The sequence below is a fragment of the Macrobrachium nipponense genome, chromosome 35 (assembly GCF_015104395.2).
Source record: "Macrobrachium nipponense isolate FS-2020 chromosome 35, ASM1510439v2, whole genome shotgun sequence".
Classification (NCBI taxonomy): domain Eukaryota; kingdom Metazoa; phylum Arthropoda; class Malacostraca; order Decapoda; family Palaemonidae; genus Macrobrachium; species Macrobrachium nipponense.
Window position 1 is genome coordinate 42,931,488 of NC_061096.1, and position 13,923 is coordinate 42,945,410.

General features: G+C 41.1%; 1 protein-coding gene across 1 annotated transcript in view; it reads right to left on the minus strand.

The window, feature by feature from the left end:
- Positions 1 to 7,561: 7,561 nt before the first annotated feature.
- LOC135208691 (signal recognition particle 14 kDa protein-like) overlaps positions 7,562 to 13,923 on the minus strand; it is a 48,388-nt gene continuing 42,026 nt past the window's right edge. The window contains exons 3-4 of the mRNA XM_064241142.1: positions 10,545 to 10,696; positions 7,562 to 9,425 (exon numbers count right to left, since the gene is read on the minus strand). Of these exons, the coding sequence (XP_064097212.1) occupies positions 9,306 to 9,425; positions 10,545 to 10,696 (272 nt within the window). The 3' untranslated portion in view covers positions 7,562 to 9,305. The remainder of the gene's footprint in view (positions 9,426 to 10,544; positions 10,697 to 13,923) is intronic.

Sequence of the window (13,923 nt, forward strand, 5' to 3'; positions counted from 1 at the left end):
CGAATCTTACCTGCCAGATATATATATAGCTGAATCCCACCTTTGGAGGAAGGGGGAGACAGATTCGATTTTGGGAAACAATTTCATATATATGATTGATATTTTGGTTCCTTAACTGTTAGCATAGCTTACTTCGTGAGTACCGTCACCCAAGTCTGCTTCTGCTTTACTAGAGACTCCAGCTAGGTAGTGACCTGTGAAGCTGTTGAGTTCTAGAGGATCTGTCAACGGGGGCGTGACCACAATGCAACTAGATCCTATATTATAGACCTCCAATTTCCGGTACTGCATTCCTAGAGGTGCCAGCAAGGACGTGACCTGTTTTAGCTGGGTGCGCCTCTAATGAAAACTGTCACGGGGGAGCGTGACCACAAATGTGACAGATCTATAGGTGTGTTTAGAACCGAATGCTGTTAATGCTTCACTGGAGGTCCAGCAAGGCTGACCTAGTAGCTGGTGCGCTCCAGATGATTTGTCAACGGGGGCGTGACCACAGTGACAAAAACATTTTACCCTACTATGAGGGCGAAGCAAAAACATTACCACCTGACCTAGCCTATCTGGTTAAACTTCGTATAACCAAGGCTAATGGAGGGAAGTCCGCCTAAGGCGGCCTACCCAAGACCACAAAAAACTAAACACTATACATAATAAAAACAAAAAATATAAAAAATAAAATTAAAAGTCCAAACTAACATATTATTTTCTAACCAATGGAATAGGAAGAGTTGGGAATACTCTCATGTCCCCAATATAGTGTCTGCTGCGACATATGGGCCCAAAGAGTAGCAGTTCTCGTATGTAATCCTCACCTCCCGAAGGTAGTGAGAGGCAAACACTGAATTACTACGCCAAAATGTGGCAGGACACAAGATGTCCATTGAGTGCCATGTTCTTTTGGAAGGCTACCGACGTAGAAATAGCCCTCAGTCCATGCGCATTCACCTTCAACACTTTCATATCACTGTCTTGACAGGATGAATGCACTTCCTTGATGGTGTCCCTCAAGAAAAAAACCAAAGCATTCTTTGACATTGGTAAACTTGGCTTCCTGACCGAACACCACAAGTTATCAGAAGGACCTCTTATAAGCCTTGGTTCCTATCTTTTCAGACGGAGGGTTAACTTCCTAGCTATTGCTTAGGAGTCTGCTTCGTCTCAAGAGCCTCAGCGAGGATGTGACCTATGGGTAAGAGTTCTTGTGGGTCTGCCGATGGGGTCTTATCCACTTAATCGGCAGAGCCTAACTGGCATTTGTCAATGGGTGCTAATCCACTCATATGACCATATACCTATGCCTATAAGCATAATTAAGGAGCACAACACCGATCCCGATCACCTGATCCTAACACGAGGGTTAGCGCTTAATTTGAAAAGAGTTCTCCCCAAACTCCTTTCAAAAACCCTAATAAAAATCACTAAGTTAAACTAAAAATTAACTCACTAGTTAAGGATCAGTGTCAGCTCCCTATCCCAGCAACGTATCCGCAGACATGAATAACCAAGAGAAAAGGATCTCTTGTAGGTTAAATTGACATCCTTCGTGTAATGGGAGGTCAACACAGAATTGCATCTCCCGTAAGTGACAGCTCATATGTCCTTTATGACATATTGTTATGGAACCAAGAAGAATTCATAAAAGCTCGCACTTCATGCATAAGTTCGAATGGACTGGACATGAGGAACTTCAGAACTACATCCAAGTTCCAAGACGGCAACTTGGGTTGTTGAACCTTCATTGTTTCGAAAGATCTCAAGAGATCGTGAAGGTCTCTGTTGTCCGCCAAGTCCAGGCCTCTGTGCCTAAAGACAACTAAAAGCACACTCTTATAACCCTTGATTGTAGAGACTGCAAGTTTTAGATCCCTTCTCAGAAAAGGAAGTCAGCAATCTGGCTCACAGAGGTCGTGGTGGAGGCAAATGGCCGTTCTTCTTGCACCAACTCCTGAAGACTGTCCACTTCGATTGGTACACTGCGTTGGAAAACGCTCTTCTTGCACTGGCGATAGCTTTCGCCATTGACGTATAAAAGCCTCTCGCTCTGGCCAACTTTTGGATAGTCTGAATGCAGTCAGACTCAGAGCGAAGAGGCTTCTGTGGTACCTCTCGAAGTGGGGCTGTCTGAGTAGTTCTGTCCTTACTGGAAGCGTCCTCGGGAAGTCTACTATGAAGGCCATGACCTCTGTGAACCACTCTCTCGCAGGCCAGAACGGGGCGAACAAAATCATTCTCGTCCCTTCCGACGCCGCAAACTTTCTCATGACTTCCCCTAAGATCTTGAACGGGGAAAGGCGTACAGGTCCATCCCCGTCCAGTCCCAGAGGAAGTGTGTCTATCGTCACTGCAGCTGGGTCGAGTACTGGGAGCAGTACAGTGGAAGCCTCTTCATTCTGGACGTCGCAAAGATATCCATGAGCGGACGTCCCCCCATAACCCCCACAGCTCTTGGCATACCTACCTGATGCAGAGTCTACTCGGTTGGCAGAAGTTGACCTCTGTCTGCTGAGGAGACCTGCCCAGACGTTCTCTACTCCTGCTACAAAACTTCATAAGGAGCATGACGTCCAGTGCCCTTGCCCACAGCAAGATCTCCTTTGCCAGAGCAAAAAGGGACCGAGACTGGTGTTTTCCTCCTCCCTACTTCTTTCAAGTACTCCAGAGCCTGTGGTGGTTGTCTGAGTTGACTTGACTATTCGATGAGAGACTTTTTTTGGAAAAACTGGAGAGCTAAAAAGATGGCTGCCATTTTCCTTTAGGTTTATGTGCCAGGACACCTGTTCCCCTCTCCAGGTGCCTGACACTTCTTTCCCCCTAATGATGCTCCCCATCCCTTGGTGTGGAACGCGTCGGAGAACAACACTAGGTCGGGGCTCTGAAGCTTGAGAGAGACGCCCTCCGACAGCTACACTGGATCTAGCCAACATTTCAAGTGATGTTTTACCTCTCCTGAAATTTCCAAGATCATGTGTAGATTCTTGTTTTCTTTCCAATTGTACTTGAGAAAAAATTGTAACGGTCTGAGGTGCATCTCCCCAAGGAAACAAACTTCTCTAGCGAGGAAATGGTCCCCAGTTAGACTCATCCATTCCCTCACCGAGCACGAATCTTTCCTTAGGAAGGCTGACACTTTGTCTAAGCCTTGCTCTGACGTCCCTGGGACGGGAAAGCTCGAAAAGCCACTGAATCCATCTGAATCCCCAGATACACGATGGATTGGGTTGGGATCAGATGTGACTTTTCGAAATTCACCAGTAGTCCCAGGGACTTCACCAATGATTAAGTTGTTTGGAAATCCTTCAGACACTGCGTTTGAGTGGAGGCATGAATGAGCCAGTCGTCCTTCGAAGATAACAATTGCGAAGGAGGAGACTGAGGGGCCGAGGTTGAAAACTATTCTTCAAAAGAGGCTCGAAGCCATCGAACCAAGACCTCCTCTTCTTCTCAACTGACACACGTTCGGGAAGATGGTAACCGTGCTCTCTAGACAACCTCTGGAGAGCTGCATGAAATCTAGAGAGCAAGGCAACTGGCGAAAGAGCGGAACGAGGAGAAGGAGAAGGGACGCCTGGACTCTTGATTGGCAGCCTATCATCCTCTCTCGCGAGTGGCTTTGCCTTTCTCCACTGCAATCAACGAAAACAAGTTGTTGTTGCAAATACACAATCATCCTTTTCGATGGAGAACATTCCTTCTCAGGCAAAGGGACTGATCCTTTGAGAAGACGATGGGCGAGGGAAGCCCTCCTCCCCCTTCTCACATGGACCGCCACCCAAGGATATATCTTTGAAGTGACCGAAGCGCTCAAAAGCATACTCGTCGGAAGACGTCCTCTCCGGTGAAGATCGCAACACAGCAGAAAAGAGAGAGGACGTGAAGCGTCCCCCTCCCTGAGACCAAAGACGAAGGCCGCTTGTGCGACATACATCATACATCTTAGCTCTCTTTTACAGCGGAAAGTCCTTCCAATTTGCCCCAGGAGACGACCGCAAAGCAGAAGGAGCTAACGGACGAGAAGCGTCCCCCTCCGAGGAACCAAAGACGACGGCCGCCTGTGCGACATGTAGCGTCTTCGTTCTCCTCAGAGGGAGCGAGACCCTCCGAGAGTTCCAACTCCTGCGCGGGAGGACGTCTCTGAAGACAAAAGTAATCTTTCAAGATTCGAATTCTATGAGATTATGAGCCATGACATCACCTATAGACAAATCTTGACTATGAGAGATGTTCAGAATCATTTCTAGATCATCTATGCTATTCCAGTTTTTCTGCAGGAAAAACTGGAGAGGTGTGAATTTCAGTCTATTCAGGGAAAACAAACTTCTCCAGGGAGGAAATGGTCCCCTGCAATTCATTCATTCCCTCACCGAGTATGTTTCCTTCCCTAATAAGGCTGCGTTTCACTTAAACAGGAGTAATCTGAAGACACTGTAGAAGATTGTTCATTTGTTTCTTCCTAAAAGTCTCCTTCCTGAGATCCATTACTATTCTCCGATTCTCGGCGAATGTCTGAAGAAGCATTATGTTGTGCGTCCAGCCAAGCGTCCAGCCGAGCATCCTGCCGAGCGTCACGCTCGGCGCTGTCGTATTTGGCAGCGGAAGGAGTCCCCCTCATAATCGAGCGAGGGACGTCTCGGCGAGCTAATTGACTGCATCTCTTGCACGTCATTCTTGTATCGAGGGAAATCATGTGTGCTATGCCCCTGTAGACTCGGAAAGAATTCTGTTACCTTGCGGTAAACAGAACCGAAAAAGGTCTAATACATATATATATACATACACACACACATATATATATATACATACATATATATCTATACATATATACATATATACATACACATATATATATACACATACTACATACACATATATATATATTTATTTTTTTTATGAACAAATTCTCGCAAAGTGAAGAAGTTCAGTCATGTATGCTAGAATTCCCCTCAACCCGAGGCTAAGGCCGTGATTGTAGGGTAGAAATACGGTTAGTCCGTCAATCCCGCAGGAGAGAGAGAGACTTAACCTACCGCGCATGGGAGACAATCAGCTGGAACTGAGCACTGGCAATGGGCATTAGTGAAAGCAGACTCAGAGAACGTTCGTCGTTCTCGCACTGCTCTGCCTGAGTTGCCACCTACACCATTCTACGAATGAATAGGTTTACTATCATTCTAAAGCAGAAACAAAAAACCATCAAACTGGTATTTTCAAGCGAAACTGAATTTGCTAAATATAAAAGGCTAACTTGGTATTGTCATAACAATACCTTAAATGTTTAAAAATAGGGAAACCGGCAACCCCTGAATAGTTGCAGGGAGAACCGATTAAATGTAATAAGAATAATCTTACTCTCGGTTGTCCTCCATAGGAGTAACTATGGTATGAGTATATAACTTGAACCATACAACCGCTTGATAGTAATATGACGTAAGGGCAAAAATAATATTACTATGATACAACAACGCTTGTTCACCTTTACCCGGCAGATATATATATATATATATATATATATATATATATATATATATCTGACTGGTAAGTTTTATGAACAAACGTACAGTATTTTAGACACTTGGACAGCTACCTCCCTACTACATTCTGCCTCGCCGAGGTAGGGAGAGCAATCACGCGGTAGTGTTTTGTCAATGAGAAATTATACGCTTACGCGATAGAATGAACACTCATGGCATTACAGTATCACTATACTTCACTACACTACTAAAACTTCCCAATGCAAACATGATTCCAGGCTACGCAAAGATTTAAGAATCACAGATAGGGTATTACCCTCTAAAGACACTATTGTAGGGCCCGAAGGCATCACAGGTCTTTGGAGGGATAAATTCTACTTGACGGGTAACTTGTGTTACACGCCTGGAGGAAGACCTCCTTACACTATCACGTTCTAGTTTACGTACCTATGATTCATAAGCCTTCCACGCAGAATCAGACATATTTTCACACTCGTTGCAGCGGTCATCAAACATACAAACATGTTTCCTACAATTCGCGCACACTGTATGAGGGTCTACCGAAGTTTTCGGTAGCCTAACCTTGCATTCTTCCACACAACATACTCTGGCCTAGTCGAACTAGATCCAGACATCGTAAGTTTTAGGAAAAATCAAGCCAAAATAAAAACAATCCACAATTAGCGTATGCCTAACCACCGATCCAAATTAGATAACCAAAAATTAATCGGGATACTCAAGTGACCAAAAGAGTTCCAAAATCCAATGACGGAGGTGCAGAAAACACTTGTCGTCTGCACCGGCGACAGAAAATATCTGACAGAAAATGGGAATGGTTCCTTACGCCCGCCTCCCAGCGGCGGGAATGGGTACTACCACCTGGCCGACCACTGCGTATGCCGGGAGTTTTGAAATTCTGTCGGACTTCGGAGAATACAGCTATATATATATATCTGGCAGGTAAGATTCGTGAACAAAATGAGAGACAAAGTGGATGCCCATGACCCCCACACCAGCACTCATCATGTTTCTTCTCCATCTAGAGAAAAAAACCTAACACACAGAGCAACAGGGAAAATAGATACACAAGGAACAAAGCAGGTGAAAGGAAAAATGATGGCAAGCTAATCATCCCTATTCAAGAATCTAACAAGCATACAGGGGGAGGGGAGCAGGAGTGTCCTCTCGCAAAGGCAGCCGAAGAAAGATTGAGTGAAGTGGCAAAAGGGTGGTAAGTGAGGGGTTATCCCTCATCCTCACTGGTTAACTAGCTTGTTACATTACCAGGATTCAACATGCGTTCCAGCTTGTACAGAAAGATCTTCTCGGCTTTATCCCTATCTGGGATCACCATATTTAATGAGTCTTCCATCTACCTTGTACAGAAAGATACTCCTAGTATAAAAGGCTTTGGTTTATATCTCTAGGGAAAATAAATTCCATAAAACATTTATTTTGCACAAATTAAAACAACTCTGTTTATCTTAGAACTGAAAGTGTAGCTTAATCTCAAGAGGTTTTATACCAAGCTGTATGATGGCCTCATGAGAAACCTTCAACTAAGCCCAAAAATTAAACACCACACCTAACACAGATGGGATGTCTTGAGAAAGTTCTCCAAGTTCAATTTTGGTGACTTAAGAACGGATGGTCAAGAGCCAGAGACCTGGAAAGGTTTAGACTCCTGAAGGCACAATTAACAGCCCCATCAGGCAAGGACATGCCCTTACTAGGAGGAGATTTATAGCTGCTAACTCTTTGGTAGAGGGTTGAGGTTTTGTTGGAAAGGATACAGAGCTCAGGAAAATCACAAAAAATAAAATACCCAGACTGTGAGCTGGGTGTACACAGTGGAACTTTCATTATTTAACTCATCATGTCTGTGAGGGTCCATTTCACATTAAGTAATTGCCAACAGTACACAGTGGAATTAAGGTCTATTTCACACGAAGTAATGGTAAATATTAACTTTTCTCCTTTCAACTCTTCATACATGATTGAGGGATCCATTTCACAAGGAGTAAATACTAATTGTGATTAATGGGTTCAGTATAACAAATGATAGTTATGAGATACATAAGAAAAAGAGAAAAATTAGTTTACCTTTTATTAACAAATATACTGAGGTACTGACATGGTTAGAAAGTCAGTTTCTTCAGTAATGAGAAATAATGACTCAATGTTCTCAATTTTTTTATTTTACAACAAAAACCATTAAAAACAACAGACAACCTGAGGTGGGATATTTTCTAGTCATATAAAGGAAGCACTTTCCTATCAGCCAAAGTTACACAGGCAGACCATTGGCCACACTGAACACTTAGGGCATGACAGCTGCAACCTAGGAGTGCTTCATACACAACCCAGGAAATTTTTAGTGCAGTCAGTCAAAAGCACCTATTCAGTGTTGAACTCCATTATACCAAAAGGTCTTAAGTAGTTTTATCAGGCCCAACTAATAAGGAACTCAATATTTGAGGAAAAGCCAAATATGTATTACCACTGAATCCAAGAATTTTGTATCCTTACAAAGATTCTTGTGAAATCCAAGGAACTTATATAAAAGTAATTAAATATTTCATATAGCTTGTCGTTCACTCTGAATACCTATACCCCTATTATCTCCCATATTGAAAAAGGACTACTAACAACCTCAAGAGGTCACAAACTTTCTAAATTAAATTACTCATAAGTAAAGTTGCAGAAAACTTCAAATTTAATTTCGATGAGGAAACTTTGCAAGCATAGGTGTAGAAGTGGCATTCTCACTTCATGACATGGACAAGAAATTTTGCATCCTGAGTAGAACTCGTTATGATAATGGATAAAATTAGATTATGGAAATTTTGTAAAGAAATATGTACAGAAGTATTTTAAAAAATAAAACTTGACCTTTTCTGTGGGGGGGGGAATCAAACATTATCTACAGCAAGTCATGGTAAACTTCTGCAGTGGGTAAAGGAGAATGACTGGCTAATGGGAGTGAAAAATCTGGCAATGCTGCTCTTGAGTATTTGGGTTTCTCATATGCAGTATAATAAATTGATAAAAACTGGCAATTAAAAGAAGAAATGCAGATGGCAGATAACTAATCTTGTGGCAGATAGTATACATCAATACACACCACTGCATTCAAGTTGCTCGTTTAAAGTTTTCCTCTCCAGATTTCATCCAAAAGGGTGATACCACCTACAATGGACCTTGTGCAACACTGCAAGCATTATTTAAGGTTCTCTGCAAAATTCTTTTGGCCCCAAATTCCAATGCTTTCTGTTGATATTTGTATACACACACATTATCTAACAATGTTGCTGTTTTCATATTCACCCTTTAGGATGAAATTCTTCAGGCCAGTATTATGAAAATCCAGCAGTGTAACCCAGTACGTAATCTGGTTAAACAGCTGTAGTTAACAACACTGAATGGCTTGCCAATAACAATTTTACCAACTAAATTTTCCTCCCAAAAATAAACATACAATAAATTTACACTGAAATTTCAAATGCATCAAGTGTTTTTAAAGATTTGAAAATATAAATCTCATTTTAACTATCAAGGCATCTGGCATTATAAGTAACACGTCAGCTTTTATACAAAATTTTACACAGTCAATTTTTCAAAGCTTAAAACTAAATCTTATCTTAATTATTATACATCACAGCCTGTTTTGCATTCACAGTACTGCAAGTCAAAATGTACAGACCTGCGTCAGAGACATGCTTTGTGATAGGGTGCACCTAGTGACCAACCCAAACCTCATAGTTTCTGCCTTCCCTTCTCTCTCAAGTATACCTTGAAAAGGTAATGTTCAGCTTTACTGAAGTACAAATACAGCTCCTATTGGGTAGCTTTTTTAGTTTTCTTCTTTGCTTTCTTTTCTTTCTTAAGCCCATCCATGTTAGATCTAAGGAACTGGCAAAACTGAAGCTGGAATTTAAGAACATCTTCAGCAGATACCTGAAAAGAAATAATTTTGAGAAAATAACTTTACAATTATACTTCAATTTTGCATACTGGAAAAACTGATAAACCCCATATAACATCCAAAGTTAAAGATATATTCAGATATGCTTTCTCTGACAAAGCCATATCTAATATGCCATCAAAAGTAAAAATATATAGATAATGAAAACTGAAGGATTATTCTAAAGTTTAGAAGTCAAAGGAAATAATAGTTGAAAAGTTGCCAGCTCATAATCTACATAAAAAAAAAACATGTAACACTGTTAACAGGACCTCATACCAAAGAATGTCAAGATAAGAAAATCACACAAAGTACAGGATAGGATAACAACGGCATGGTGATATCATACCCCTTTCTCCAGCTGATTAACTTTGAGAAAAAAATCAGACTTCCTTTTGTCTCCACTGGACAAATTTCACAGACTGACCTTGCTGCATTTTCATTCAAGATAAAAACATTTGGGCAATCCTTGTGATATCCAAAATATAACTCAGTGATCACATTTTTTTTTTATGTTGAAAGCTGTAAATGTTTGCAATACCCTCTTCATCTTGATAAATCAAAATTGTTATTCCATATTATTAAGGTTTATAAATCTGCATCTCTATAATGTCAAAGACTAAGGTTACAATTGTTTACTATTGAAATGTGTCAAGGCCAGCCTCGTACCTGTGGTATCCTTGATAAAACATGAAAGTTATAGCCTAGTTAATTACTAGGGCATTACTTTATGCCAAGTCTGACCTTTATAAATAAAGGTCAAATAATATATATCTTCAATGTCAAAAGTCAAGATCACACTTACACAAGTGGCTAAGTATGTATGGGATCATTGTCATGCAAAGAAATAATGCATTAACTATAACCAAATTTTCCAATGAAATTATTGAATGTAAAAAGTAGAGATCACATATAAATGTGTCATGGCTTACAAAATGGTAATGAGCTGAACTGTTTGAAGACGAGTGTTCTTGCCATAAGTATGTCTTATAAAGGGTGCTCTTGTTATTACTGCCCTGCTTAGAAATGAATAACTTAGGCAGAAAGAAATCAGAACTTCAGGAAGTAGATAAAAATTCACTGTAACCCTACTAGGAACTTAAAAATCTTACCACAGTGCTTATTTTCTTGGTCTTTGATTTGGCACGAATCAAACAACTAAATTCATCTGGAACAGGAAGAGGTGCCTTAGGTTCCACAACTTGAATTTTCTTTCCTTTCTTGATTCTTCGAGCTTTAGGAACAGGCCTTGTGCGTCCATCATCTGCAAAGGTAATCTCTCAAATATGAAATAAAATGCAAAATTACATGAACACTATATAACCTACCACATATAGAAAGATATAATTCAATAGGGTCTTTCATTTTTCTTTTGTAAAAATTATATTGTTATGATACAATAAAGTTTGTTCATACTTACCTGGCAGATATATATATAGCTGTATTTTCTGAAGTCCGACAGAATTTTAAAAACTTCCGACACACGCAGTGGTCGGCCAGGTGGTTAGTACCCATTCCCGCCGCTGGGAGGCGGGTATCAGGAACCATTCCCATTTTCTATTCATAATTTTTATTTCCACTGTCCCCTGAGGGGAGGTGGGTGGGTACTTGATTATATATATCTGCCAGGTAAGTATGAACAAACTTTATTGTATCATAACAATATCATTTTGTTCATGAAACTTACCTGTCAGATATATATATATATAGCTGAATCCCACCTTTGGAGGTGGGAAGGGACAGAATAGAAGGATTTTGGGAAACAAATGCATGCAGATGATTTACATCTTGGTTATTCACCTGTTAGCATAGCTGGCTTCGTGGTTACTGCCACGTAAGTCTGCTTGTGCTACTAGAGTTGCCAGCGAGGTAGACCTATATAGCTGGTGCACTCCAGATGATCTGTCAACAGGGGCGAGACCACGACGTGACTAGACCATATTGACCATACCATGAGGGCTAAGAAGTAAAATAAATATTATTATTATATTATATATTAATATATATATATATATATAATAAATATATATTAATTATATAGGTTGATTATATATATAATAATATATATATATAATATATATTATAAAATATATATAAAATATAATATATTATATATATATATATAATATATATTAAATATATATAATATATATAACTTTATCTATATATATAATTATATATAGATATATGTTATAATATATATATATATATATATATTATATATATATATATATATATATATATATATATATATAGAATCACCACCTGACCAACCTAGCCAAAGTTAAGGTGTTTTAACTAAGGCTTAAGAGTTAAGAAGTCGCCGTTGTCGGCGACTCAACAACTAAATTAAGAGCTCTTCCTAACCATTTTCTACAGGATAGGATGAGTGGTACTTCTTGCCCCCAAGATTATGTCTGCAGACACGTATGGCCCTAGCGAGCAGCAGATCTCATATGCCATTTCACATCTCGCAAGGAGTGTGAAGTGAACACCAGAGTTGCTTCGCTAAAACATGGTACTCAGGATGTTGCTGAGTGCCATGCTCTGTTTGAAATGCTTCCGAGGCCGCGCCCTCACCTCGTGAGCATTCAGATAAAAAGATTTCAAATCTTTGTGCAAACACAATGAAGGAGCATTTTTGAAAGAACTCCTTAACACTAAAGCCAGGGTGTTCTTCGATATGGGCAAGTCTGGTCTTTTCGGAACACTGCAGAATTGCCCGAATGACTTCGACTTTCTTGAGTTTTATGTAGATAAAACTTGAGAGACCCGACAGGGCACAGGACTCTCTCTGGCTCCTGCCCACTAACTTGTGCCATCCTTGCTTCCAAGCTCCTGGCCCAAGGACAAAACGGGTTTCCATTCTTAGGCCACAACGGAAGGCTTAGAGAGCACACCGCCTTGTGTTCTCTAAAGCCAAAACTTGTGACGATGGCTTAAAATTTCACTAACCCTCTTTGTCGTATCTAGGGTGGTTAGAAGAAGGCCTTCCTGATCACATGCAAGAAGTTAACAGGTAGGAGAGGTTCGAATGCTTTGACATCAAGAACTTCAGACTACGTCTAAGTTCCATATTGAAAGCTTCGATCTGGACATGCACAGTCAGTCCGTCTGTACTAAAGTCAAGGTGACCGACCAGTTGACCAGTCAGACGAATCAAGGACAGCAAGGCTGTAACCCTGAAGACCAGAAAGGTCACTATATCTTCGCTGAAGGATGAGTGTCTGGACTGCCTGGGCGATTCAATCTAAGCAAACCTTGGGGGTGTACAACGCAACCCAACGTCGTCAGCGAATCAACTCCTGACTCGAGCTTCTGGTGCCAGGAGAAAGGAGCGAGGAGCAAAAAGGCGATTCAGTCCCGAAGGAAGAATGCCTGACAGTCCAACCTGGTCTCATGTTACACGATCATCGGGGGTATATAAACGCAACCGACTTCGTCAACAAGAAACTCAGGGCTACTATATGTCGCCTGATCTCGCACGAGTGTCTGACTCCGAGAAAACAGGTGAGACAAAAGTAGATGGTGAGAGAGTTTCGAGATTCCACAGAACTCAAAGATCGTGAAGGGCTTTGTTGTTTGACAGACGCAAATCTCTGAGCCCAAAGGCCGTCACAACATATTTGCATATTATTTAATAGTTGTGACTGCCAGCTTATCCCATTCTTCAGACGGAAATGGAAGACGGTAATCTTATTCCTGTCAAACATCTCGATAGTCTGAACGTAGTCAGACTCAGAGCGGAGAGGTTATAGGTACCTTTCGAGTTAGTAGTAGACCGACTCTCTCGGAAAAGGTCCTTGAAAGTGAACTAGGAAGTATGTGACCTCTGTGAATCCAGGATCCTGAAGGCCAACATGGGGCGATCAGCGTCATTGTCGCTCCCTGTGACGTCATAAATCCTCTTATTACATTTCCTAAGCGATTGAAAAAGGGGAAAAAAAGAGACTAAACATCCATCCCCGTTCAATATCCATAGGATGGCGTTTAATGGTACCGATCCCGGATCGAGAATAAGGGAGCAGAGAAGAAGAAGCCTCTTCGTCCTCAACATATCGAAGAGAAGAATGAAAGGGCGTCCCTAAAGTCTTCACAACTCTCAACTTACTTCTAAAGAAAGATTCCACTCGGAAGTGAATAGTTGCTGCCGTCGATCGAGACGATTCGTACGGACTTTTGCAATCCTGTAACGAACCTGTAGAGGATCGTTACATTCTACGCCTGTTGTTATAATAGGCTCTTTCTCGTAAACTCGAACAAGGACCGAGAGAAGATACTTCTTAAGATATGAGAGAGCTGTGGAATATCAGAGTTGATCTGGACCACTGGTTCCCAAAAACTCGTTTCGAGGACTGGAGGGACTACCGAATCGCTTTTACTTCTTTCAGATTAAGATCCAGGACATCTGAAACCCTATCCAGATGTCCGGCACCTTCTTTCTATCACCCTTCAGGTGATAGACGCACTGAGAGATGTTCAGAAATCGAT